We start from the raw sequence: 24,985 nt of genomic DNA, 5'->3' as shown, positions 1-24,985 counted from the left end.
GCGAAAGATAACTTGAATTGTATTTCTTAAATCCTTTTAAAAAATTGTGAAATATACCATTATGCAGAAAAGTTCATAAAACATAAATGTATAGCTTAATGATTATTATAAAACAAACACCCATGTCAAGAAGGAACATGAGTAGCACTTCCGAAGTATTAATTGTACTTTTAATTAAGAGATTTTTCAGGTGAGTAAAAGTAATATGCTTGCTCAAGCTCACCTGCACATCTTCACCAGCATTACTAATACTTCTTACTAACTAGGCCTTTCACTAGGTCAAATGAGCAAGGTCTCCCCTCCAAGGAAGCACACTGGGAATCAACCCAGAAAGAAGAAAATCCTGAGAGTAGAAATGACTTTAAGAGGACATTCCCTTCTGTTTGTTTTTCAAGGGCTGCTTTAAAGTAACTCTTGCAAAGTAGAATTTCTTTTCTTTGCTAAATGATACAAGTGGATTTCTTTATCTTTTCCTCATAGGTCTCATTTTCTTGTGACTCTTATAGAAACTGGTTTCTCATTTCCTTTCCTCTTTATTTTAGCGGGTGAAATAACATTAGTTCCCTATTAATAAAGTTCTGGTTTCATCCCGTTGTGGATTTCACCATGTCCAAGGACACAGGGCAGTAAAACGTGTGTATTGCATTTTCAAGATACGCTTGTACCAGCTGGTGCTAGTTGGAGCTGTCATAAGCTTGTGGAGGTCTTTGACAGTGGTGTCAATGTTGCATTTCACCTGACTTTCCCAGATGCTCCCCAAAGCAATCCAGATCATCCTCTCTCTGGATTGTCTCAAACTGCCCAGTGCTACATTTTCTTTGTCTCTTTATAGGACTGATTATGTGCCTTTGAATAGAGCATGTACCTATTGACCTAGAAATTATACATGGTTTTCCAAAGTTTAGTTTACCTTCAAGTTTTCATGTCTGTCTTTTCCTGCAAATTGGAGTCAACCTAGAATCATAGAAAACTAGAATATGGTAGCCTCAGACATCATGTAGTTCAGCTTCCTCGGTTTATAAATTTAATGAAGTGAAGTATTTTGTCAAACGCCAACACCACTGTTAGTGGTAGAGCCAGGACTAGAACCCATGCCTCCTAACTCTTAGTTTGTTCAGCATATTTCTAGTTTCCCACTTTTCTAACTTCATTAATTGATCCTCAGCTTTCATTGGCTCAGTTCTTCTGAAGCGAGGGATGCAAATGTGGAGACAAAAAAAAAAAAACTACTTTTTTTGTTCACATCCCTGATAATCCCTGTGGTTTAATAACCCTTCTTAGGATGGGTCCTATGACATGCAGTGCTTCTGCAGGGAAGAATGGCATTTGTGTTAGTTAGCTCTAGTATTTTACCTTCTCCAGTGAAGGGGCTCTGAGACATTTAGCAGCCGCAGGCAGCTTGTTCCAGAGACCCGGGCTCTGTAGCAGTGCTGCTACTGCTGTTCGGCTGGGCATGTCATTTGGAAGGAATTTACTTAACCTCTTCACGTGTTTTTATTTTTTAAAGAAAGATTATCCCCCACCCACCCCAGTTCCCCAACCTACCAGCAGAATGATATAGTGAAAGGAGCACCTAACTGGGAATATAAAAACCTTCTTTTTAGTTCTACCTTTGCCTCTTGTCTGCCCTTGGCCAAATCACTTAAATTCTCTGGGCTTTAATTTCCTTACCTGTAATATATTCAAGGTAAGAGTTGGACTTGTATCGATATCTTTCTCATTGTATCTCACATTTATGCCTATCACATATTATGTTTTAGCTGTGGCACGTTAGTTTCTGTTTCCCTAGTGTTCCCTGTCTTCTGGTCTCCATTCCCTCCTCTTGACATATATTCTGTCCTTTAACTTCACCTTTTGACACTCGTATCCATTCATCCAGGCCCAGCCCTCAGGCCCCTTCTTCCTTATAGCCTAGCTTGATTCTCTACACTGGAACTGATTCTTCCTCCTGAATTTCTCTAACACATTAAGATCTCATCCCTACCTTTGATAAGAAGTTTTAGAGTTTTAGGTTTAAGTCAGGTTGGGTATGGCAGGGCACCCTGTTCCCAGCAATGTTTACGGTTTTCTCCTTACTCCAGTAATATTAGTGCCATCAGCTTCCTCAAATGAAGAACTCTTAAGTCACACACAAACACACACACACACACACACACACACACACACACACCCACACACACACACCCACCCCATGAGCTCCTGGTGTGCACACACACACACACAAACACCCCATGAGCTCCTGGCGCACGCACACACACACACACACACACACACCCCATGAGCTCCTGGCGTGTGCACACCCCCCCACACACACACCCCATGAGCTCCTGGCACACACACACAGACACACACACACCCCATGAGCTCCTGGTGTGCGCACACACACACACACACACACCCCCATGAGCTCCTGGCGTGCGCACACACACCCCCACACACACACCCCATGAGCTCCTGGCATGCACGTGCACACGCGCACACACACACACACCTATGAGCTCCTGGCAGAAAATCCTTGCTGAATCTATTTTCGCATACTTTCACCAGGTGTGCAGAGCAGAGACAGGCTGTTAAAGGAGAGTTTATGTTCGTTAGGTGTGATTTGAAGTATTACTGATGGGATGTTGCATTGCCTGTTTTTGCACAATCAGCGGACAAAGAGGCGGCTTTCTGTTTTGAATAAAAACATGTTTTAAAACTTTTATTATGTTGTTTAAAAATTTTTTTGCAACAACATAAAAAATAAAATGTTTCCATCATTTTATTCACCAAATCCAATTGTGGCAACTGCTTGTGAGTCAGTGGGAGGAAGGTCATTCTGAGGGTGATGGATTAATGACGTGCATGTATGGGTCTTTTCCATTCTCTAAGTATCATTATCTGGAAGAAAAGGAATTTAATTAAACATTCTTAAATCAGATTCCTCTTTTATAGCCTTGCCAGTAGACCAAAAGTTGGGAAATCTTGTTTCTGATTCATTTCCATCTAATTCTAGGTGATCTTGGGCACGTCACTTAACCATTCGGCATCTCAGTTTCCCTAATCTAGAAGATTAAGATTATGCTACTAGCTGATATCCCCCCTATCCTACACGGTTGCCGTGGAGATGATTTCTTGCCTACCCTGTGTAAAACAGAACAGCCTCTGTGCTAACCCTGTTTCATCTTTCTCCATTAGCAACACCTGGCATCTGATATGTTTATTTGTTTATTGTTCATCCTCTTGTGTGCTCATTAGCTGGGACAGTGCCTGCCCTGTAGTAAGTGTTCGATCCATATTTGTTGAATGAATGAGTCAATCTTGTGAGATAATGCATATGAAAACACTATGTACTTTTCTAAGTGCTTTGAACATGAAAGGTGGCATTATGAATTTTTTTTCCCTAATGGAAAGTTTTCCCATCTACCAAAGTGGCTAGAACTCTAGGGGCACAAAGACTGATTACCAATATAGCTTTTCCTTTCCCGAAGAATTAGTTTCCTTTAGCGGCTGAGGAAGTAGATCAGGAAATGGGTTTCCTGACATGTTAGAGATTTTCCAAGGACTGAATTACTATTGTTAATTGCCACCAGTCTTATTTCTCCTCTTGTAGAACCTTTGAATTAGAAGAGACTTAATGAACGGTCACTAGGTAATAAATAGCCTGTAGCTGGCACTCTTCTTAATTTATTGGTATCAAGTCTTTTTATAAAATGGATGTTACCTGAATATTCTAAGTTGTTCTGTCCTGTCTACCTTTATTAAGTGTTCTGCTTCTTTCTTGGCTGTGTGAGGTGTGTTACCCTCCCTATATTAACCGACTATAATGGAAATGAGGAAAGCTGACATGGGATATATACCAATTTGGATTGCCTCTTCGTATGATCCATTTATTTAACAAACACTTCTTGGCTGCTTCCTAAGTGAGGCCTTGGGGGTATCGGGTTCTCTTGGGGGAAACAACGATGAATAAAGTCCATTCTTACCCTTATGTAATTATAATATGGTGGTGTATCGTGTGATAACACTTTTGACAACGGGGCCTCAGAATAGGCCTTATTTACTTCATAGTAAGAATCATATTTGGACGAGGCTTTGGATTTTAGAAAAGAAGGATAGACTGAAACATTCTAGGCAGAAAGAACAATACGAACAAAGGCTCAGAAACAAGAGCCTAGGACAATGTGAGAAAAAGCAGAGTAGTCTGATTGGAATTTGGAGGGTGGGAGATGTGCCTGGGAGGGGAGTGTGGGAGCCAAATCAAGGAGGACTTAGAGTGTTAGACTAAGAAGTTGGGTCTTTACTTGATAAGCAGTGGAGAACAACTGAAGGTTTTTGAATAGGAGTAAGGATAAGTGATCAAAATTGTGCTTTAGGGAAGTGAGTATGGCAGTGATCTGTAGGATGGACCAGAGGGAAAGAGAACTGGGACAGAGAGAATAGCTGTGAAGTAATGAGGGCCTGAACTATGGTGGTGGAAGAGAGAGTAAGGGGAATGGCTGAAGTCAAGTTATTGTAGAGATAAATTGATGCAAATTTGTGATTGATTGTGGAGGCTTAAGGCAAGAGTTGGGCATTCAGTCCTTCATTTGATAATTTGATAAATTGTTACTGGGTGTTTTCTGTGTACCCAGGTCTTGTTCCCTGCCTTTGAGAATAAGCAGGCAAGCTGTACATACTACTCTTGGAAGTTAGTTTTTGTTAGGAAGACATAATAAACAAAGAAACAAAATTATTACAGATAATGATCAGTGCATTAATAAAGATAATATAGTCCAAGTACTTTAAAGATGGTGGTGCTTTAACTTGGTGCAGAGACTAAACTTGGAGAATCTAGAGGAATCAAAGGCTACATGCTCTCTTAAATCCTCAGTGTCTTAAATAGGCTTTTAGCAGGTACTAAATTATAATCTTTAAAAGGACCCATACTACAGGTATTCTGAGTTGTTTAAAAGCCCGTATTGTCACACCATTGAGTTTGCCAGTCTTAGATTTTCACACAGGCAGGAGTTCAGTACATTTTAGCATTAGTATGAGCTACCTGTAGCTAAATATAGCATTTTCTTGGGAAAAGAGCCTCAGGTCTTCTCTAGTCCTTGTACAAGTTCTAAGTTGCAGTTCCAAAGTTCTGCGACACATAGTGTGTAAGAGACAACTTTTACTTGAATTCTAGGATGTGTATTATTAACTAATCACCTGACCCATAAAATTCCACTGATTGTTAATTTTAGGAGTTAGTCTCTGTTGGTTTCTACAGGATGTGGGCTATGAAATCTTTTTATTCGTATAAGAATTAACCTGTTGATTGGGTCATTTAATGACCATTTAAATGTCAGAGGATGTCTCATGATTACAGTGATTTTGGTGATCTTCTCAGTGCAATTAACCATATTTTAAATCCTTTCTCAGTCAAGTATACAGAGGGATGTGCCTTCTACTAATTGTTTCCAAAGTCACATGCATTGTAAATTCTTTACATATAACTCTGTTTGACACAATTCAAGATTAGGATTTCCCCATTATATGACAATTTCTGTCAACTCTGATTCTAGCAGAATTGTTGATACCTGCTCTGAAGAGGCACTCCTATTCCAGACACTTTGTTGAGTCTACAAAGTTTGGCCTATGGAATGAAGTTTGAATAAAAGCTTCTCCCAATTTCAGAGGAGAAGGCACCCCATCTACTGTTCGAGGTCAATCCCTCTCCCTGTGCCTCAGCCCATCCATGCCTCCCCGCCTTCTCTAGAACTTCGCTCTCAGTTATCCCCCCTCTTTTCTGTACTTCAAACTTTCCCTTTCACAGTAGTTCCTTCCCCTCAGCCTATAAACATGCTCAAAGCCTCTCCCATCTTAATGAACCCATACTTGACCCCATATCCCCAGCTAGTATCTCTCTTCTCATGCTGTTGAAACTTTACTCACCATCACCACCTACACATCTCCTAGCCACTCCTCCATCCTTGCAGCCTGACTCTGCATCCTCACCTCTCTGCTGACATTCTCAACGTAAGATCCTCCATGACCTCAAATTGCCAAATTTAATGGAGACTTTTTTTCAGTTCTTATTTCACTGAACCTCTGATGTATTTGGTACCATTAATTACTCGCTGATTCTTGCAGCTCTTTACTTCCTTGGCCTAATTCTCCTTACATCTCAGACTATTCCTTCTCTTTCTCCTTCACTTCCTCCACCTTCCCCTTAAATGTTGACATTCCTGCAGGTTCAGCCCTTGGCCCGTGTCCCTCTCATTTGGCACACTTTGCCTGGCTGAGCTCATCCGTGCTCTCAGGACTCTTGACTCTGTTTCTCCGGCCTAGCACGTTCCTTAAATATTCAGTGTCTTGCCAGGCATCTCTATCTGGATTTCTCGCAGGTAACTCTATACATGCAATTCATTTTCTCCCTTCAAACCTACTTATCTTATTTCATCTGCTGTTTTAATTCATGATACCACCCAAATTCTAGATATCATTATTGACTCCCCAATTTTCTGCAGTCCTTGAGCATCACCAATATTAGGGAACTGTCACTAGAATGTTAGAATGTTGCACATTTTTACAAGTAAGAAAAAATTATGGCTCAGAAATGTTAATTTACTGCTCAAGTTCCCTCACCTAGTGTGTGGTAGAGCCAGGTTTCAGGTCCCAGGATGTGTGAATTTAATACTTGTGGGCTTTCTACCGTACCATGCTGTCTCTGTAAGAAAGTATATTGCAGGATGATTTTTTGTTTTTGTTTTCTACTATCATTTTAAAACAGTTTCTATCATTTTGCACTACCTCACTGTGAATTCAGTATGTTTTTGTTTGTTTGTTTCATACTGTATCTTCAGCATGGTATCTAAGACAGAAAAGATGAGAAGACTTTTCAAACTAAAATTAATGAATTTTTATGGGTGGATGAGCTAAAGAGTGGAAAAGGGTCGATTAGACACCTAGCAGAAAGTTGGTTATGGTTATTAGTTGATTTTAGCCGCATCATTTCCTCATGAGTAAGATTCATTCGTACATTCAGCAAACACATACGAACTGTCTACCTTGTACCACAAGGGCATCATGTGACATATTCTGCTTGTTAAGCTAAAAAAGTCATGGTAGTTGGAAGATATACTCCTGTCTTTAAGGATGTCAGGGTTCAATGAGAGATACTGATATGTAAACAAAATGACAGTGCTACGTTAACTGCTCTGACAGAAGTAAGTATGAAGTGTTGTGGGGGCACACAGGAAGGAAGGGTAATTCTGTTTGAGAGAGTTGAATGGGGCCATCTTCAGAGAGTAGGTGACATTTGAGCTGTACCTTAAAGTATAAAAGTATGATTAAAAAGCATTTCATGAAAAGAATATGAAAACAAATAAATATATGTATGTATATTTATGACTGAAATATTTTACTATACACCAGAGACTGACACATTATAACTGACTATACTTCAATAAAAAAAAAAGCATTTCACCTGTCAGAGAAGAGAAGAAAGAGTAGTTTGGGTTTAAAGAACAGTACATGCAAAGGCAGAGAGACAAGAAAAAAGTTGAATTGTTTAAAACCACTAATTTCTCTGTGACTGGAGCATGGGGTGTGGTTTGGTAGGACAGGAGATAAAGCTGGAGAGGCAGGGTGGATCCCACCGTGTGCACACTAAGCGGTTTTTATTTCCTCCTACTTCCAAAGTTCTTAGGTCTGAATAACCTCTGGGGCCTATTTTGAGCCAGGGCAGCTGTGGAGGTGCCTCCTAGTGACTTTGGACTCTTGGTCTAGCTTATGCACAAGTGTCCCACTGGCTCGTGCCAAGTGTGTGAATACTAAGTAACGTGAATATTAGCCCTTAGAGTCTCCTGCTGCCACCCCATGTGTGAGGCCAAGGAGCAGAAGGAGCAGCAGTGGTCTGTGTCATGGCCATGACATCATCTTAATCACATTGTTTGAGTGCTTATTCTGTGCCAGGCACTATAGTAAGGACTTTCTGTGAATTTTCATTCAATCCTCATAACTTTATGATAAAATAGGTACTGTCAGTCATTACCCCTATTTGATCAATAAGAAAACAGCCTTAGCAACCTAGGTTAGTTGCCTAGAATCATGGCAGCTAATAAGCATTGGAGCTGGGTCTTAAATCCAGGTCTTTGTGGCCTCAAAGCCTGTAAACCACTCTACTCTGCTGCTGTGTAAGAAAGAGGAGAGTGAGAACAGATTGTAGAATATGAATGCAGTGAACAGAGGCATTAATACACTTTACAGAATAAACCTGCCTTGTGCTTTACCCTAGAGCAGCTGCAGGCTGGGTACCCCAAGAGGGGAAGGAGATCAAAGGCAAACTCATACTGAAGGACAGTGAGGAGGAGGGGCCATGTAGGAGGTTCAGAGCCGCCCTGCCTGGGGGTGGGCAGCATCCTGCTGGCTCAGCACTGAAGCAGCTGCTGTCCTGCCAGGTATGGCTTCCTGTGACCAGGAAGTGGGCAGGAAGGGGGAGTCAGACCTGCTTGAAATGTGGGTTGGAGGCCATGGGGTTACAAGGGCAAACCAAATGAGAACGTGTATGCAGAAGCATGGAAAACAGCAAAGCCACAGACAGACGTGGTGCTAGCGTTATCCTCACCCAGCTTAACTTGGGAAAATACCATCCATGGCTGCTGTGAGCTCTGTGGCAGGTGCAAGGGCTTTTCTTTTTGCCAGAGTTAAAGGTATTAAGTAAAAGAGGTCTCTTCATTGATCTGAGGGTTGGATCAGGTGGCATGGTGTGCCGAAAAGAGTTCAGGACTGGAAACCAATAACTTTCCTATTCCCGCTCCCCAGCTCTGGGGTCTTAGCTTGGGCAGGGCGTTCTGTGCTTGGTTTCTTGTCTGTAAGGTGAGGAGATGGATTTGCTAAGTAGTTCTGAAGCTTTTTTAAAAATGCAGCATGATATGATGATTAAGAGTTTAGGCTCGAGTTAGACTGCCTTGGTTCAGTTCTAAATTTTACCACTAAATAACTTTTTGGTCTCGGACAAGTTACTTAACCTTTCTGTCGTAATTTCATCATCTATAACATATTCCTACGTCGTCAAGGGGTTGCTGTGAGACAACCTGCTACAATACAGGTGCCTCAGCAGAGTGCCTGCCACGTAGTAAATGTTTAGTACATACTAAATGTTATTATTCCTTCAAATAGACTCATAGATACAATTATCAATGAATAAAAGGAATGAAAAATAAAAACGGGATTTAGAGGTCTCTCTTGCTGAATCCTCAGTGTGGTGGAATAGAGACTTGGAAGATGAGGGCTCTGTATATTCATATAGTTCAAACAGAAGCATAAGCCAAAAGGGAAAAAAAATTGCCTATATCCTGACGTCCTGCTTTTTAGTTCAGTATTTCTAAGCTGGGTACCAGGACACAGGGATTCTGGAGATTTGGGCCGGTTGTGCCTTTGCTGGAGCCTTTCCTGGGACACATGGGGACTATAATTGCAATTTTACTTGAGGGACCCACCGAGCGGATTAGCATGAAGAAAGGCATCAGGATCCCTTAAACGTGGCGTAGCCATTTTGACAGCGCAGGTCGTTTATTTCTGAACAGCTTCCTAGTCTGAGGTAGACTCTGTTTAGATTCAGCATTGCTTTTCTTTATTAAAACAGGGAAATTTTGAAAGGACATTTATTTGCTGCCTGCTCCATTGCTTAGCTTATATCGTGTGCCTGCTGTACATTCGGAAGCGAATGTCAAATCGCTGTTAATTAGTGGACAGCTGGCTACCGCTGTTGTCACTGTCATAGCTGTTTTTCAGATCAGCTATATTTATTATTGTTGGGTTGAAGAGTACTTCTCTGTGTATGTGCACACTCTGAAACCAATAGGCAGAGAGGATTTGCCCCTGGCAGAAGGTACCAGAATTAAGAATTTATAGTTAGGCAGGAAAGAGCTAACAACTATTATAAGTCACACTGGCCAGTTGTTCAGAAGAGGTACACAGGTCTGGGAGAATAACGTGTGTGTGTGTGTGTGTGTGTGTGTGTGTGTGTGTGTGTATATATATATGTTAGGTTTAATAAGCACGAATTTAAGGCTAGTGAAGTCAGCTAAATATGAGAGGGTCAGGCAGTTCTAGAGGTCAAAACAGTTAAGATCTCAGGTCCAAACCTGGGAGATGGTCATAAGTCAGCATCAGTAACAGAGCCAGGTAGAGCCAAAGGATCTTGGTTCCCAGCTGCCCCCTTGTAGGTTAGCTCGGTCTCTGAGCCACTAGGTGTTCATTACAGCTGGAAGGTCATCAGATGCATACAGTTGACCTTTGCCCTAGTTGAAATGATGACTTCTCAGGAGGGGGAGAACTTGGCTGAGTAGAGACTGCTCTCCTGGGCCTTGTGTCCCACAGCGAACCAGGGGCTGGATAATAAACCTTTCTCTAAGAAGCTCTCTGTTCTGCGATATACTCCACCCCTGCACCGTGTACTCTTCTTTATACCGTCCTTTCATATTTATACACCCTTTATTTTAATTTATACATTTTGTATGATTTAAAAAATTAATCCAGTCCTGGAGTGAGGGTGGGGAAATGCTGATGAGCTGGCTGCACGCAGTGCTTTGGTGACTGTGTGCACCTGTTGTGTTATGCTTGCCGTGTGCTGGTGTTTGTTTGGTATGAATATGAATGTGCTCATACCTGGCCTTGCACAGGGTCCGTTCTGCTTATCGTAGACCCCGAAGAGAACACCTCTTGCCCTGAGTTAGCCATGGCAAAGCTCCTCCATCATGTGCTCCAAGCCACACACTGATAATTAGAAATGAAAAGCCTGTGCTTTTCAGCAGGCTCATTTTATGCCGGCATGACCACGTTTATTAATACTCGCTGCCATAACTCGTTAAGAGCTGTTCCACGCTACTCATGGGCCTTGTGCGCACAAGCATTCACTGGCTGTTGTTATAAACGGATATTTTCCCTTGGGCAGTAAACCACGATTCAATTTCAATTTCCCTTTTAACTCATTTACTTCACAAAGATCTAATTTAAGACAGATTAGGTAAAATATTATTGGACTTCATGGGCACCAAGTGATTGTTGCTCAAGTAATATTCTTGTAAGAATCCAAAGCTTGCTGTCCTTCTCACTCCTCCTGGGCTTTAAAGGGTCTGGTGTTGGAGCACAGTGTTGACCAAGGGACAGTCTCCTTTTCTGGATTTTTACCAGCAGTTTCACAATGATTACTGAAATTTAATCAGCCAAGCGCGTGGCTTTAAAATGCTTTTGTATGTATTTTTAAAAAGTCAGCCCATCACCAATCATTGCTGTCCATTCTCTTTCCCCTAGTCTGCTTCTGCCAAGAACAGGGGGTAAAAGTAGGGGATATAGGGCAGGGAGAGGCAGCCTGTGGGACTGCCCCATGCTGTCCCCAGCCACCTACATGTAGAGTGTAGTGGTCAGGATGGTATCAAGCACTGTTGACCCTGGACTTGACAGAGTTTCACCTGAAGGAGCAAAATAACATTCAGGAGCGTTCTACCAAGATACACTGTGAAAGAATGAATAACGGTGGGCTCTCCTCAAAAGTGTGGTTTGGACTTTGTTGCACTTAACCTTGATGCTTCTGTGTATTTTCTAAATCGCAGACTCAGACGTCAGAGCTGCCCATCAGGCAGCCTGCTCTCCCATGGCATAGAGGAGGAAAATGAGATCCAGAGAGCTGCAGGGGCTCCCCCAGGCCACACAGCCAGGGAGAGGCAGGTGAAGGAGAACCTACCTGTGCTCCTTCAGGTGATATGGCAGACCCCAAATCCTGGTGAACACAGATTCCTCTGCAGCTTGTTTAATCAGAACCTCTGGAATGGGACTTGTGAATCTGCATTAAAAAAAAAAAAAGAAAAAAAAGCTAATCAGATCATTCTTAAGCAGCCTGCCTGACTTAGGTGAGAACTGGTATTAGTGTGTATCAGGGATCAGCCAGCTCAACGCATGGCCCAAGTCCGCTCTGCCATTTGTTTTTGTGCAGCCCAGGAGTTAAGAAGGGTTTTAATATTTTTAAATGATTGGGAAAGTCAAAAGAATAATACTATTTTGTGATGTGTGAAAGTTATATGAAATTTAAACTTCCTTGCCCGTAAATCAGGTTCTGTTGGAGCCCAGCCGCTCTTCCTCGTTTCCGCGTTGTCTGTGGTTGGTTTGCACCCCAGTGGCAGGTCTAGCTGTTGCGGCAGGATCTGCATGGCGCACGGGGCCTGTGGCCTTTGCTGTCTGACCCTTTGCAGAAGCTGCTTCCTGGCCCCTGTTGTATACTGTTCCACCTCTCAGAGAGGCACTGCAGGCCCCAGTGTTAGTGGGAATTCCTGCGCTCTGAGAACTGGTGTTGGTCCAAACCCCATCTTGCTTTATGCAGAAGACGAAGTTATGAAAAACCACATATAAACGAAGCATATATAAATCTGGTTATTTTAACAATAAAAGTACATTTTTTTGTAGTACAACTTGTTCCTTGAGTATGGAGAATTCACCTTCATTTCAGGAGGTTTAGTGTAAACTCTGTGTTTATTTCTCTTGGAATAGAAGAAGGGTTTCCTGGTTTTATACTTGATGAAGATATAGGATATAAACATTTGGAAAGGAGTGATGATAAACTATTGTGTATATAGTATTCAGTATCCAAATTAATTATGAGACTTCTCCTTCACATACAAAATGCCCTTAAGAAACCCTTTGTACCTACGAAACCATGGTTTTTAAATTCACTGAAGAGACCTGGTTTTCCTCAAGACCATTGATCTCCTTCTTGCCAACTCATCACTGTACTAATTCAGAATCTTAGCTACCTCCTAGTTTTTCTTCAGCCAAGGTCGAACAGTTTCAGTTTCCTGACGTCTTCCGTTTCTTTTTCCTCTTCTCCTTTACTCTCATCTCAGACACACGAGCATTTGTTCACAGACATTTACTGAGCACCTGCTCCACGCCAGGTCCTGTGCAGGCACTGACTCTGAGGTAGGAGATCCGTCAGTGGTTCCTCTAGACCTATTTTTTCCATCATGACCAAACTAAAAGAGAAACTTGGGAGGTGCAGAGCGTGTTACTTTAAAACATCCTATTGCCTGTCTTCTTCTAAGGGCAGGTAGGTGACTCTGTAAAGACTCAGCCTGATGGTTTTAGATCCTGGGACATGGGCCAGTGCTTCATCCATTGTTGTTTACGCTTTTATGGAGTGAGCCCCAGGGGCTCAAATTTCTCATTCACCAGAGAATCCATCCCCCACACCAGGTTCATTCTCTGCCGTCTTGCCACTGAGTTGCCTCTCAATCTGGCACAGCAGAAGCTGTAAAGAGGCTCTAAACTTGGCAGAATATGCTGCTCCTTGCTGCCTGCCCTTTGATAGGTGGTGTCCCTCTCCTGAGCTTTTGTGAAATGCGTAGAGGATAATGATCCCTCCTTCACACATATTTCATGGGAATATGCGGTTGAATGAGGAAGTTATTTAAAAGGCTTAGCATTTTCCTGGAGGGAGTTGCTATAGAAACGCAGAGGCGTACAAGTACTTCAGAGAGGGGCTTTCAGGAAAGTCCTGGGCTCTTTGTTTCTTTGAGAAGCCAAACTATGGAAGAGCCATAGCTTGGCCCTGGACCCCGCTCAGCCTAACCCCAGGTCTCCTACTTCCTCTTGCCGTCAAGACTGGGCTTTCCCTGCAGCGCGCCCCACCAGAGCCAGTGCCTCCTCGTGCAGGAGGAGTAGTGTCACACCACAGTCCCACACACTGGGGGCGGGGCACTGCACGCTTCCACGGTGTCTGTGGCTCAGTACCAGCTCTGCTTTTCTATTGTGGAGAGAATGGCATGACTCTGCCAGATTAGGAGAGGAAAGAACAGAAGTTGAGAGGTCAGGAGCTTTTAAAAACTCTGCCAGCAAAAATTTATTGGGACCGCTTGGGTTGAGCATTATATGGGACCTGTGGGAGGAAGTGTGAGATTGGTTCCTGCTCTCTTAAGAGCTTGAAACATAGTTTTAGGAGTAGGGGGGAAGGGAGGGGAAGGGTTAAAAAAGAGCTTGGAGAATAATGAAAGACACAAACTCTGAATATAATAGGAGTTCAGAAGAGGGGGAGCTCCGAGTAATTGGAAATATATCATTAAAAAATGGGACTTCATTACCAAAATTCAAAAGAATGCTGACCTCTGTGAGAAGGAGGTGGGATGTGTTTGGAAAGGGGTGCAGAGAGGAGCAGGATTGGTAAGGCATTATTTCTTGGGTTAATGGGTGGGTACATAGATGTTTGTGGTATCATTCTATAGACCTTCTTCTATGTCTTGTACCTCTTATATGGTTCATTTTTTGTTTGTTCTTATTTTTGTGGTATTTTGTTTTCATTGAGAGATAATTCACGAGCTAGAAAACTCACTGTTTTAAAGTGTACAGTTCATTGGCTTTTTGTTCACAAGGTTGTGCAGTCATCAGCACTATCTAATTTCAGAACATTTTCATCACCCTAAAGAAGCCCATTAACAGCGACTCCCCAGCCCCCTGTCCATCCAGCCCTGGGCAACCACTAACCAACTTTCTGTCAAGATTTGCCTGTTCTGAACATTTCATATAAATGGAATCATGCAGTATGTGGCCTTTTGCATCTGAATTCTTTTCAAAATTTTCAAGACTTACCCATGTTGTAGCATGTATCAATACTTAATTTCTCTCTTTCTTTTTTTCTGGGCCCAGATACATGTATTTTTCAAAAAACTCCTTAAATCATTCTGAAGTTCAGATAGGATTAGGAACCACTTTTAGCTATTACTCTTCTTAATTCTATTATTTGCTTGGAGTAAAGCTGATTTTAAAAAATTTATCAATAACAGTATACTGGGCATTTTTCAGGTACTAAATTACAGTTGACCCTTGAACAGTACAGGTGCTAAGGGCATGGGCCCTCAGTGCAGTTGAAAATCCGTGTATAACTTACAGTCAGCCCTTAGTATGGGCGGTTCCCACATACCCGTGGTCCCTCAGTACCTGCAGTTCCTCTGTATCTGTGGTTGTGCAGCCACAGATTCAACCAACTGTGGATCAACTAGTATTCAGTATTTACTGCTGAAAAATGTCCAAGTACAGGTGGACCTGCAAAGTGCAAACCTATGTTGTTCAGGGGTCAACTGTATATCCTTTTTATTGCAGTGAAATATACATAACATAAAATTTGCCACTTTAACCATTTTTAAGGGCACTATTCAGTGGTATGAAATCCATCCACCATGTTGTACAACCATCCATTTCCACAACTTTTTCATCATCCCAAACAGAAATTATATCCATTAAACAATAACTCTCCATTCCTCCTACCCGAAGCTTCTGATAAATTCTATTCTACTTTCTATCTCTATGACTTTGTTAACTCTAGGTACTTCATGTAAGTGGAATCATGTATATTTGTCCTTTTGTGTTTGTCTTATTTCGCTTAGCGTAGTGTCTCCCAAATTCATCCATGTTGTAGCACGTGTCAGAATATCAGTCTTTTTAAGACAATAATATCCCATTATATGGATTTATACTACATTTTGTTTACCTGTTTGTCAGTTAAGGGGTGTTTGGGTTGCTTTCACTTTTGCAGTATTTTGAATAATGCTCTTATGAACATTCGTGTATACACTTCTGTGTGAACCTGTTTTCAGTTCTGGGTATATAGCTGGGAGTAGAATTTCTGGGTCACATGGTAACTCAATGTTTAAGTTTTGAGGAACTGCCAAACTGTTTTCTGAAGTGGCTAAACCATTTTACTTTCTCACTAGTAATATATGAGAGTTCCAATTTCTTTATATTCTTGCCAACATTTGTTATTTTCCATGATCTTTCTTAAAAAAAAATTATTACCATCCTCGTAGATGTAAAGTGGTATTTCATTGTGGTTTTATTTGTAATTCCCTAATGACTAATAATGTTGAATATCTTTTCATGTGCCTATTGGCTATTTGTAAATCTACTTTGTAGAAATGTTTGCTCAAATCCTTTCCCATTTTTAAGTTGGATTATTATTATTATTACTTTTTACTGTTGAGTTGCAAGTATTTATTCTGGCTGCTAAATCCTCATAATTTATTTATTTTATTGAAGTATAGTTGATTTACAATGTTGTGTTAATTTCTGGTATACAGCATAGTGATTCATATATATATACATGAATTTTTTAGGTTCCACATATAAGTGATATCAAATGTAAGCCCTCATTAGATTCGTGATTTGCAGATATCTTCACCCATTCTGTGGATTGTCTTGTTCCTGATTGTAGGGAGAAAGCTTTTAGTCTTTTAACATTAAATATGATGTTACCTGTGGATTTTTCATAGATGCCTTTGATCAGGTTAAGGAGGTTCCCTTCTATTTCTAGTTCGTTGAGCATTTTTATTATGAAAGAGTGTTGATTGTGTCAATTTTTTTGCTGCGTATCTATTGAGACGGTCATGTGGTTATTGTCCTTTATTTTATTAACGTGTTGTGTTAAATTGATTGATTTTCATGTGTTAAGCCATCTTTGCATTTCTGGGATAAATCCTGCTTGGTTGTGGTGTGTGATCCCTTTTTTATATGCTGCCAAATTTGCTGGTATTTTGTTGAGGCTTTGTATCTATATTCATAAGGGATATTAGTCTATAGTTTTCTGTTCTTGTGATGTCTTTGTCTGGTTTTGTATCACAGCAATGCTGGCCTTACAGAATGAGTTGGGAAGTATGCCCTTCCCTTCTATTTTTTTGGAAGAATTTGTGAAGGATTGATATTAATTCTTCTTTAAACATTTGGTAGAATTCATCAGTGAAGCCATCTGGTCCTGGGCTTTTCTTTGTGGGGGTTCATTTTTCAATGCAAGGTGCAGAAAAGTATTTATAGTACAATCCCACTTGAGAGAGAGTCTTTTTAAGGCTATATTTATATATTTATACAGAAGAGTTTTGAAAAGATACACAAGAAAAGACACATAAACAGCAAAGTCCGTCTTTGGGTGATGAGATGGAACTCGTCTTCCATTCTTTTTTTTTTTTTTTAATGATTATGACCATTATTGCTTTAAATTAAAAAACAAAACAAAAACAAAAACCTGCTTAAAATGGCTAGTATTTGACCATTTGCTTTTTCACCCGCACAGTGAGATGCTCGGGCCTCTGGCCTTGTGTCCTTAGGAACTCAGTCTAGTGGCCCCTGCATCTCTCTGCAGCTTCACCGCCTGCTGCTCCCCCTGTCTGTTCTGCCCTCCATTGAATTACTTGTCAATTCCCTGAAAACACCCACAGTTACATGCTACTGTGCCTTTGTACATTGTCTGCTGTTCCTTTTCCTTGCCAACCCTTCCCCCTTTATCAGTCCAATTAATATCTCTTAATCGCCACTTGTCCTTTAAAATCCCTTCCAAACATTTAGTTACCTTCCTTTGAGAACACCTCCCAGCTCACTCGCCTACCTCGCAGTCCCCACCCAAGGGGAGAAAAATCCCTCCCTCCTGTTGCCTCTCGTACATCACACGTATTTTTGCTGCTGAGCTTTGTGTTTACCTTGCATCACAATTACTAGTTCATGTAGATGTCTTCCCTAAAAGTGCAGTTTCATTCAACCTTGTATCCTACGAGCTTAGCACAATGCTTGGCACAAAATAGATGCTCAGAAATATCTTGATGGAATTGAATTCGTGAGACGAGAAAAGGCAATCTGGGTAGGATGAGCAAACAGTGTGAGCAAAGGCCAAAGTATGAATTACTGTAACCATGCCCTAATTTGGCAAGACAGGAAGATTCATGCTAGGAAATGTCATTGAATGCTTTTGGCAGGGCTGAGAAGGAAGACTGTTTTTTTCCCTTTTTCAGTTTTATTAGTAGTTTTATTACAGTTTGACTGCACATATGCATTATATTGCATGTAAATACAGATATACAGTATACTGCACATGGTGTTTTTAGTTTACATATAGGTACTGATCATTGTTTCTAAGAACAGATTAGAGCTTTAGCTTTTTAAACTGACATAGTTATCAATGGAATAAAGCCAACCACAAAATAAGAATCAATAGAATGCAGTAATCCAGTCATAAAGGACCGTCAAATGTGCTTACACATATTCAATAAATCAATCATCTAAGTTATAAATAATAAGTAGTTCATTTGGTGTCCTTTTTTTAAAAAAAAAAATTATTTAGAAGGAAGACTCTTGAAAGCCAAATAGAGTAGACTTGGGAGGTAAATATTGGTGTAATGAACTCTTCTCACTGCCTTCAAGTCTTGGCTCAAATCTCTCTTTTCAGTAGGCTTACCCTGACCACCTTCTAAAACTGTCCTCTCTCCCTTCACCTGCCTCTGACCCCAGCACTCCAGATCTCCCCTCCTTTGTCCATAGCTCTTAGCACATTCTCTGTAACTTACTTACTAATGATGTTTTTTTACTTATTGTCTGTCTCCCCACTTAGAATACACACTCCTCACACTTGGTTAGCCTTGTGCACTAGTATTTCCCCAGAATCTGGAACGTTGCCTGGCACACAGTAGGCACTCAGTAAACATTTGTTGATTTGTTGAGTGAATAAATCCTAAATTAATAAACTTTAGTATCTTGTCCAGAGCTGGCAGAAATAGGTATAATTCAGATGGCTTGTTTCTGACAGAAAAGCTTATTCTGTAAAACTGCTAAGATAATGTCACCTATATGTAATATAATCTAGGGCAGAGAGGAGGAGAGGGGTGAGGGAAGGAGAGATATATTGCCTTAAGGGTTCTTGCCTTACATACCAAATTGGGAAGTAAAACTTATGAGTACATTTGAGTTTATTTATTTCTTGCCTAGAAAAATGTTGTCTCATGTGGTGATTAATTCCCATGCTTTAATAATTTCTCTTTTTCTTTCTCCACAGACCTTTGTAGTATTAAACAGAGGGAAAACTCTCTTCAGATTTAGTGCCACGCCTGCCTTGTACATTTTAAGTCCTTTTAACCTGATAAGAAGAATAGCTATTAAAATTTTGATACATTCATATCCTTTTCTGCGAATGTGGAGTGGGTGCAGCGGCTGCATGGTCACTGGCGCATGTTTCTGAGTGTTGACAACTTAATTGTATATTAAGTATTTTATCAATAGTGTAATTGACTGTCCCATCCATCAGAAGCTTTAAGAGCGCACTTCTGCTGAATCCTGAGCTAAGTTTCAGCAGATTCTTTTTTCTTAGGATGATATCATGGGAGTCTGGAATTTTGCAGGTATCATTAAGAGGGACGAATTAAGATGGTAACCTTTTACTGAAGTCTTACATTTTAAAGCACTCAGACTTCAGAAATTTCATACTGAGTTAGATTATTCAGTTTTGTAATGTATTAAAGTCCATATTAGAAGTTTTGAAAAGCTACTTGAGTTACAAACAATCGAATGAATATTTTAGAGTTCTGCCTTAAATGCTTTTGATTTCTTAAACAGTGAGACCAGTATCTAAAATAATTTCTCAGATTAAGTAGCCTCCTTGGTACAGAGGTTTAGATCTAGGTTGCTGGATTGATGTGAATCTCTTCTAGTATTTTTGCTCCCCTTAAACAGAAAATGCCAATTTATTCGTGTGGCTTGACTTTTATATCTTATTACCACAGGAGAGCATATGACAGATGAAAAATTATGTGATGGGTTTAACAACCTTGCATGGTGACTTTAAACGTTCATGGTTGGTATTTAATTTGACAGTACTTAGTCCCATGCTCCAAAGAGTTTTGTACCCTCCAAGCAGGATGAGGAAACCAGCAGTTGCTGCTTCGTAAATCATTTTGCTAAGCTTTTGCACATTTTATTAACACTAAGAATTTAGCAACCGGGTCTGGAATCTGTGGTTTACAAGCAACATAGTTCTGAAATCTAAAGGTTTACAAGGAAATAAATAATTCACAGTGGACTTCTTCCCTTTCTGTTGGATCAGAAGATGGTGTTTTTTCTCTTATAACCCGAACATGTGATTAGTCCCTGAAGAAAAATCCAGCTGTTGTGAAGAAAAAAAATCCAGCTGTTGTGAAGAAAAAAACATCCAGCTGTAAGAAGTATTTTTTCTTTTTAGAACTCCACTAGTAGGATGAAGATGGTGAATGCTGTTCGCAAGAGAGAGTGAATTAGCAACAAATGAGATATGGCCTCTGTGCTTGTAAAGTGACAGTTTGAGTTGGAATAACTCATGCTGACCTAAAGGAGTTTAATTTTTCTCAGTAGACAAGAACAAAAAGGGCTGAGAAAGATAAGAGATAGAATTGAAATGGCAACAAAATGATCCACTACCTGTGAACATTTCCAGGAATGAGCAGATGAATTTGCCTCATTTACCTGGTTCTTAGGAGCATGGCGGTGCAGATGTCTTTGAAATCCTTACTCAGTGTACCACAGCTGGTTTCCCAGATTGGACAAATGCAACACGCATTGACTGTTGCCTTGCCGCACAAGGACAGTCAGCCCTTTGGAGGACTAAGGAAGAAAGGAAATCATTAACTACACGCACATTTCCAAATAGCTGGTTGTGCAAGATAATTAGTTTAACCATAAGTGACTACTGAATATTATAGATTAGATTTAATTTGTTTTGTCACCTGATGACTTTGGCATCTGGTAGACTGATAGATTTCCGATTCCTGGGCAAAGAGGTGTTTAGAGGCATATGTGGTGAAGAGGGAGAAATGTTTTCTCCAAAAGGAGGAGAACGGTGACAACCCGGTGGGAAGAAAGTGGCTGTCCTGCTGTGTCCACTCGCACTCGCTGACTGGGTATGGATACCTGTGGTGGCATTCTGGGTTCCTGGTGGTGACCACAGTTTTCATTATCACCTCCCTTTTTCCTCCACTCTGTGCTTTGTCTCCTTTCAGGTTACTGATTTAACTCTTGTGATACCAATGTGAAATGTGTTTGCTTCCTGAGGATAAGAAACGGCCAGGTTTTGTGTATTCTCCCTTGACTCTTTTCTACAGTATTTAGCATGATCATTATGTGCACTATTTTGACCAACTGTGTATTCATGACTTTTAGTAACCCTCCTGACTGGTCGAAGAATGTGGAGTAAGTAACTCATTTATTTATTTGTCTGCTAGCTTGTTTTAAAGGTCTTTAGTCACTGAATCTTGCATTGCACAATTGATCCATCAAGGAAAAAAAAATTATTGCCCACTTTTTAAGTCACAGAGATGGGTGAGGCTACATGTGGAATTTAAGAAATACCCTTAGACGCCAACCCTGGAAAGAGAAAGTATGCTCTGGGAGCTACTCCCCTCCCTCTGCCCTTTCCTGTGTTAGCCAGTGCCTTTGACCGGCTGCCCCAGCACCATCTTGTACCCTCAGTTGCCCTTGATACTGCCTTCTTCTCCAACATTAGCTTTCCCTTTCTTTTTGACTTGTCTCAATTTAAAAATAGCTCTGGGGCCTCCTTGCCTGCTTCAGAATGAGCACGTACTAGATGGCAGTACAGAGCTGTTCCTCTGCAGTACTCCTGGGACCAGTACATTACAAAGTTCCTGGTTTGTGCATTTCAGTACGTTTCATTTGAAGCATCCCTTTCTCTTCCTCTCTTCCTTTCTGCTGCGTTGGCTGTGCCTCTCCTGTTTTGTCTCTATTAGTTGAAGCCACATGTTGGCAAGTGTTATCTTAAAAGATTCATTTAAATTTCTGTCTGTTCAGAAATTACCTCAAGATATCCATTTCTTTGACAGGTACACGTTCACAGGGATTTATACATTCGAATCACTAGTGAAAATCATTGCAAGAGGTTTCTGCATAGATGGCTTTACCTTTTTACGGGATCCATGGAACTGGTTAGATTTCAGTGTCATCATGATGGCGTAAGTTCTCTGCTTACTTTATTGGTGTTCTGAGTGTCATTGTGTGTGTGTGGTTATACTCCCGGGAGTGTTTGCATGACAGTGTTTGTAAGTGGCAGTTTGTGGACACAGTATGAAGAATTAACGGATAACCGTGTGAGGTGGTATGGGCTTATGCCTGTGATTCTTGCCCATGAGGGCCTCTTGTGGCTCAGGCAGTGACAACATGTATATGTGGGGAAAAGTGGACAGAGGCTTTATAAACAGGAGAGAAGGTAGGAAGTGATTTCCCATCGGCACGCCATCGTATTTTATTCTCCCTTACAACACTGACCAAGGTTTGCACACTTGCCACTAGAGGGGCCTCGGTGAAGTCTTCAGATTATTGAGGTGTGAACCTTAGGCTGGAAATCAGTTTCCTGGGTATGTTAAACCATATGTAATTTCAGGAGGCTATCCAGATGTTGAAGGCTTCAGAGCACATTTTAGAGTCAAAACATGAACCTAGTATCCAATCTGGTCACTTCCTAAAGAGTTACTGACCAGAACTTCAAACTACGGTTAGTTACTAGGGAGCAGTGTAACTCCGCGTTGGTATGCTAGCTGCTCTCCATAATTTGTGTTGCTGTAACAATGAACATATATGTCTTTGGGAAGCTTAGCTGGTAGTAGAAGAGTTATAGCAGACTTTATTTTTATTTTCAGGTTGGGGAAGTGCTTTGTGATTTGGTAGGGGGTATAGATTGTGTGTGTGTGTGTGTGTGTGCACGATGTGTCAGAGATTGAGTGCATTTGTACATGTATGGGTCTGAGCATCAGATAGAAAGATGTATTTCAACTGTAAAATGTGAATGAATGATATGCATTGAATATTTGAAACTGGAACTTTGACTTTCTGTTATGTTAAGGCAATTTCTAGCTTACCGGCATCATGAATACACATTGGTGTTCATTTAAAATTCAAGTGTCCTTGCTAGGCACAGAGCTGGTGATTAAATGAGCACGTAACACGATACTCACTCTGATCTCATGATCTGGATTTTTCCTAAGCCCTGCTTTTGTATGTCGTGGGCTAAAGCTTCATCTGTAGGCGTGACTGCAAAGATACGCATACAGCTCTTGGAAAAGTCATACATGGAGACACTTAGGCATTTTTGCCATTGTCAACTAGGGAGTTATTTTAATGTAGATTTGGTTTTATGGGGCTCCTGGTACAGAAATTTGTCTCCTTTTCCTAAGAAATTGTTCACAAAACTTGGAGACATAAGCCTTTGATACCTCCTAGCCTTCCTTTATACTAAAAAAAAAAAAAAGTGAATTGACTGAGAGCTGTCATTCTGATTGGGATCTGCACATCACGATGCTGAGTAAGAGAGTAAGCCCCAGGCAGCTTCTGGTGGTATCACTTCTTTCAAATACACTTTTGAATTCTCCTTGCCCCACTGAAAAAAGAAATGTGTTCCTTAAGTGTTTATATTTTGCGACTTTCTTTTTCAAGGAAAAAAGTGAAATCATAGCTTGTATATAAGACCCTTTCTTACCCCCATCCTCAAACCCTCGCCCAGTGGTCCCATTACAAGTTACCTTTGGTTTGATTCTGCAGGTATATAACAGAGTTTGTAAACCTAGGCAATGTTTCAGCTCTACGCACTTTCAGGGTACTGAGGGCTTTGAAAACTATTTCGGTAATCCCAGGTAAGATGGCCCGGGGTTGGTGTTAGGTGTGGGGTTAGGGCCCTGACGTGACGTACTGTACTTTTTGTTTTGTTGTGGTTTTTGTGTTTTTCCTTTGGTGTTCGTGTTTGTGTCTGTGTTTGTCATTTGTGTCTGTGCGTGGCCTCCCTTACTACAGATATGTGACAGAGTTTGTGGACCTGGGCAATGTCTCAGCGCTGAGAACATTCAGGGTTCTCCGAGCTTTGAAAACTATCTCTGTAATTCCAGGTGAGAAATTTTAAACACAAGACTGACTTTATTCTCATCTCCTCTTTCCCCTCCATTCGTTTTATCCACCACGTTTTGAACTGGCATCAGCACAGCTGACATGGCCTTGCACTCTGCATGTTCTTCCTGAGAGACGTTCCCTGGAACGGCTCTTTGGTCCATTGGCAGTTCCTCTGACAGTGCTTGCTAGGCATGCAGCCCCCATTCCATCCATGCTTTGAAAAAGCACGTGTTTAATAAGAATCACTTGGATCTCACAATGTCTGAAAAAAATTGTCACGGAGCTAGCTGTCTCTTTGAATATAAATCATTTGCTTTCTGGCCTCATGGAATTACAGTAACTCTAACATCCGCCCTCATCCCATTGCTTGTGGTTTCTAGGCTTCCTATCGCATGGTTTGCTGATGGGATGTTTGTTATTCAAAAAATTGTACTTTTATTGTTACTGTGTTAGTGGAATTATTTAATTGCACAAGAGACCTTACCCAGTTAACCAGTCTTGTGTTCCAGACAAATGTATGAGCCATGGAGGTAGTGAACTGAACTTTAATAATCACTGTCTATCACATTCTGTTGCTGCCTGTTTCACTAGAATAAGAACCAGTAGACATCTACTACACATACATTCAGAGACCATTCTCAAACATAAGTCCCAGTGAGAGCTTATACAGGTGCTGTTAAAAAAAATCAAAGGTAAGGTAAGATTCTTCGAAACGCACGGGCACACAAAAAGGACAGAAACTTTAGGAGAAAAAAAAAGGGAATCGGTGGGTGATTGAGAAGTAGTTAATTGACAATCTCTTTAAAATAAAATTTTTGCCTTTTTCTTTTTAATTCTTGTAGAGCTAGCCTAGTGATTCTTAACCTCTTGAAAGTTTTGGATCCTTCTGAGAATCAGATGAAAGTTCACAAAGCACCCGCCCTCCCCAAGCCCATCTGTGGCCCTCAGGATAAGATCCATTAATTTAATTTAAATCCTTACTTCCAGGTAATACTTAACTATTTTTCTAAAGCCCAGTCTTAAAATCTGGGAGGAAAGATATTTTAGTTAGTGGTCTTAGCAGAAGTCAGGACGGTTTTGTTGCTGATTGGACTTTGGTTGCGTTCAGGAGTTTTCAGGGAAGATCCCCAAGAGACCAGGCTTCCCACTGCAGTTCTGCAGAAACAGGGGCAGGAAGAGCAGAGGCCTCGTGTCCCTGGCATCACGGGGCTCTTCCCCGTGTGGCTGAACCGGAAGGATTCCTCTTTCCACACTATCTACATAGCAGATACAGAGAGAGGGAAGCACAGAAGTGGACTCCCAAAGAGGGCAGACTTAG

General features: G+C 41.0%; 1 protein-coding gene across 1 annotated transcript in view; it reads left to right on the top strand.

Moving 5' to 3' along the window:
* SCN8A (sodium voltage-gated channel alpha subunit 8) overlaps nucleotides 1-24,985 on the top strand; it is a 166,451-nt gene that overhangs the window by 55,348 nt on the left and 86,118 nt on the right. The window contains exons 3-6 of the mRNA XM_074374858.1: nucleotides 18,806-18,924; nucleotides 20,878-20,967; nucleotides 21,615-21,743; nucleotides 23,575-23,666. Coding sequence (XP_074230959.1) covers nucleotides 18,806-18,924; nucleotides 20,878-20,967; nucleotides 21,615-21,743; nucleotides 23,575-23,666 — 430 coding nt within the window. The remainder of the gene's footprint in view (nucleotides 1-18,805; nucleotides 18,925-20,877; nucleotides 20,968-21,614; nucleotides 21,744-23,574; nucleotides 23,667-24,985) is intronic.

This window comes from Camelus bactrianus, chromosome 12, assembly GCF_048773025.1.
Source record: "Camelus bactrianus isolate YW-2024 breed Bactrian camel chromosome 12, ASM4877302v1, whole genome shotgun sequence".
NCBI lineage: Eukaryota > Metazoa > Chordata > Mammalia > Artiodactyla > Camelidae > Camelus > Camelus bactrianus.
The sequence above is the reverse complement of the archived record's forward strand: the minus strand, read 5'-3'. Positions and strand labels throughout refer to the sequence as shown.